Raw genomic sequence first — 2,129 nt, 5'->3', positions numbered from 1 at the left:
GGAGGGGGCGGCGTCAAGAGACATGGGGACCAGTTGCATGTCCCACACCAGGCACACAACGGCATGTCTTCTAGCTTTGGTCGCAACTAGGGGGGCTTTGTTTTGTCAGAGGGGGGCGGCGTCAAGAGACATGGGGAGCCCAGTTGCATGTCCCACACCAAACATGCAATTGCATGTTTTCTAGCTTGGTTGCAACTAGGGGGAGAGGAGACTTTTGTTTTGTCGAAGCGAGCGGCGTCGAGAGAGATTGGGGGCAAGTTGCATGTCCCATACTAGGCACGCAACTGCATGTCTTCTAACTTGGTTGCAACTAGGGGGGCATTTGTTTTGTCGAAAGGGAACAACGTCAAGAGACATGGGGCCTAGTTGCTTGTCCCGCACTAGGGCAGCATTGAGCGACATGGGGCCCAGTTTGCATGCCCAACTATACTCATGCAACCGCATGTCTTTCTAGCATGGTCGGAACTTAGTGTCTTCCAACTTAGTTGCAATTAGGGGACTTTGTTTTTACCGGAGAGGGTGACAATAAGAGAGGGCAACAACTAGTCATGCAATTGCAAACGTTGTCCCCCGGAGTATAACTACATGTTCTTTTACAAACATTTTTTTCTCAAACTACACTTTTTTTGCTTGGTCGGAAGGGGGAAACTCCCCCCGTGAATCCTCTACCCTCACTATGTGTCATACGAGCACCATAACACCGCCGTTTTCCACCATGCTCGCAAACACAAATCAAGCATGCTCTACCCTCACTGTGTAGAGGATTTATGAAAAAATAATATTCATATACATTTGTTTACTTTCTTCTTTTTGCATTTTTTGTTTTCCCAAGGATTTGAGAAAAATATATATTTTTTGTATCTTATTCTAACAGCGGAGCTCATTTTCTCAAAAAGAAAAGGAGCATATTAAGGAAGAAGAGTTACTTGTCCAGATCCTCAGACACATTTTTTTTAATACTTTTTTGTGTAGGAAAGGAGTTTTTTCGAAATGGAGGCAAAAGATTTGTCTTATCGATTAATTAAGCAGAGATAATTGCCCAACAAATCAACAGAAAACAGTGACTATACACGGTGTGCTGCTGTTTTCTATTTTCTTTTTATTTTTTTCTTTAACTCTCCAGAATGTGGACCCAGGCTCTACTTCTTTCTAGAGGTCACCCAACGGCACATAGACACAGAGAGAGAACGGGAAAGGAAGGAAGCCGCATCACGGGGGCGGTCACACCCAAGGTTTCCGGGGCGGAAGTCGCCGGCGACGAGATGCTCGTCGATGCCCGCAGCGAGATGCTCGGCGGCGCCCCTCCAGAGTCCGCGCGCCTCACTGATGGGGTGAGCTACGGCCCCTTTTCCACTCTCTCCGCTCCACCCACACAAATCGCCCCCCATTTGCGTGTACGCGAGGCGAAATCGAGCTGCGGATGTCCATTTTCTGCAGTATAGGATTCATAATTTGTTGAAGAATCACGATTCCGTGAGGGAATTGCAAGTCTAGAAGAGGGATTTTGGTGTGTTTTCGTGCAACGGCATGGGGGGGGGGAACTAGCATGGTCGGTCGTGAGGTGAAATGGGCGCCGGTGGTGCTGCCCGACGAGAGGGTGTCAGGTGCAGCGTGGTTGTCTTCTCCATCGTTCTCCAGCGGCACCCCGGCCAGCGCCATGCCCGATCAACAGGATGTGGGATTTGTTGGGGAACGTTGCAGAAAATTAAAATTTTTCCTACGGTTTCACCAAGATCCATCTATGAGTTCATCTAAGCAACGAGTCAAGGGAGAGAGTTAGCATCTACATACCACTTGTAGATCGCGTGCGGAAGCTTGCAAGGTGATGATGTAGTCGTACTCGACGTGATTCGAATCACCGATGACCAAGTGCTGAACGGACAGCACCTCCGCGTTCAACACACGTACGGGACGGGAGACGTCTCCTCCTTCTTGATCCAGCAAGAGGGAAGGAGAGGTTGAGGCAGACATCTCCACCGGCAGCACGACGGCGTGGTGATGGTGGAGAAGCAGTACTCCGACAGGGCTTCGCCAAGCACACAACGGAGGAGGAGAGGTGTTGGGGAGGGGAGGGCTGCGCCTTGGAGGGTGGTGCGGCTGCCCTCCCCTCACCCCTCTATTTATAGGGG

At 50.0% G+C, this 2,129-nt stretch overlaps 1 protein-coding gene across 1 annotated transcript in view; it reads left to right on the top strand.

Annotated features, from left to right (window-relative positions):
• The first annotated feature begins 1,194 nt into the window (after window positions 1-1,194).
• LOC119330590 overlaps window positions 1,195-2,129 on the top strand; it is a 14,029-nt gene continuing 13,094 nt past the window's right edge. The window contains exon 1 of the mRNA XM_037603703.1: window positions 1,195-1,331. Coding sequence (XP_037459600.1) covers window positions 1,263-1,331 — 69 coding nt within the window. The 5' untranslated portion in view covers window positions 1,195-1,262. The remainder of the gene's footprint in view (window positions 1,332-2,129) is intronic.

The sequence above is a fragment of the Triticum dicoccoides genome, chromosome 7A (genome assembly GCF_002162155.2).
Source record: "Triticum dicoccoides isolate Atlit2015 ecotype Zavitan chromosome 7A, WEW_v2.0, whole genome shotgun sequence".
In the NCBI taxonomy this organism is placed as follows: Eukaryota; Viridiplantae; Streptophyta; class Magnoliopsida; order Poales; family Poaceae; genus Triticum; species Triticum dicoccoides.
The sequence above is the reverse complement of the archived record's forward strand: the minus strand, read 5'-3'. Positions and strand labels throughout refer to the sequence as shown.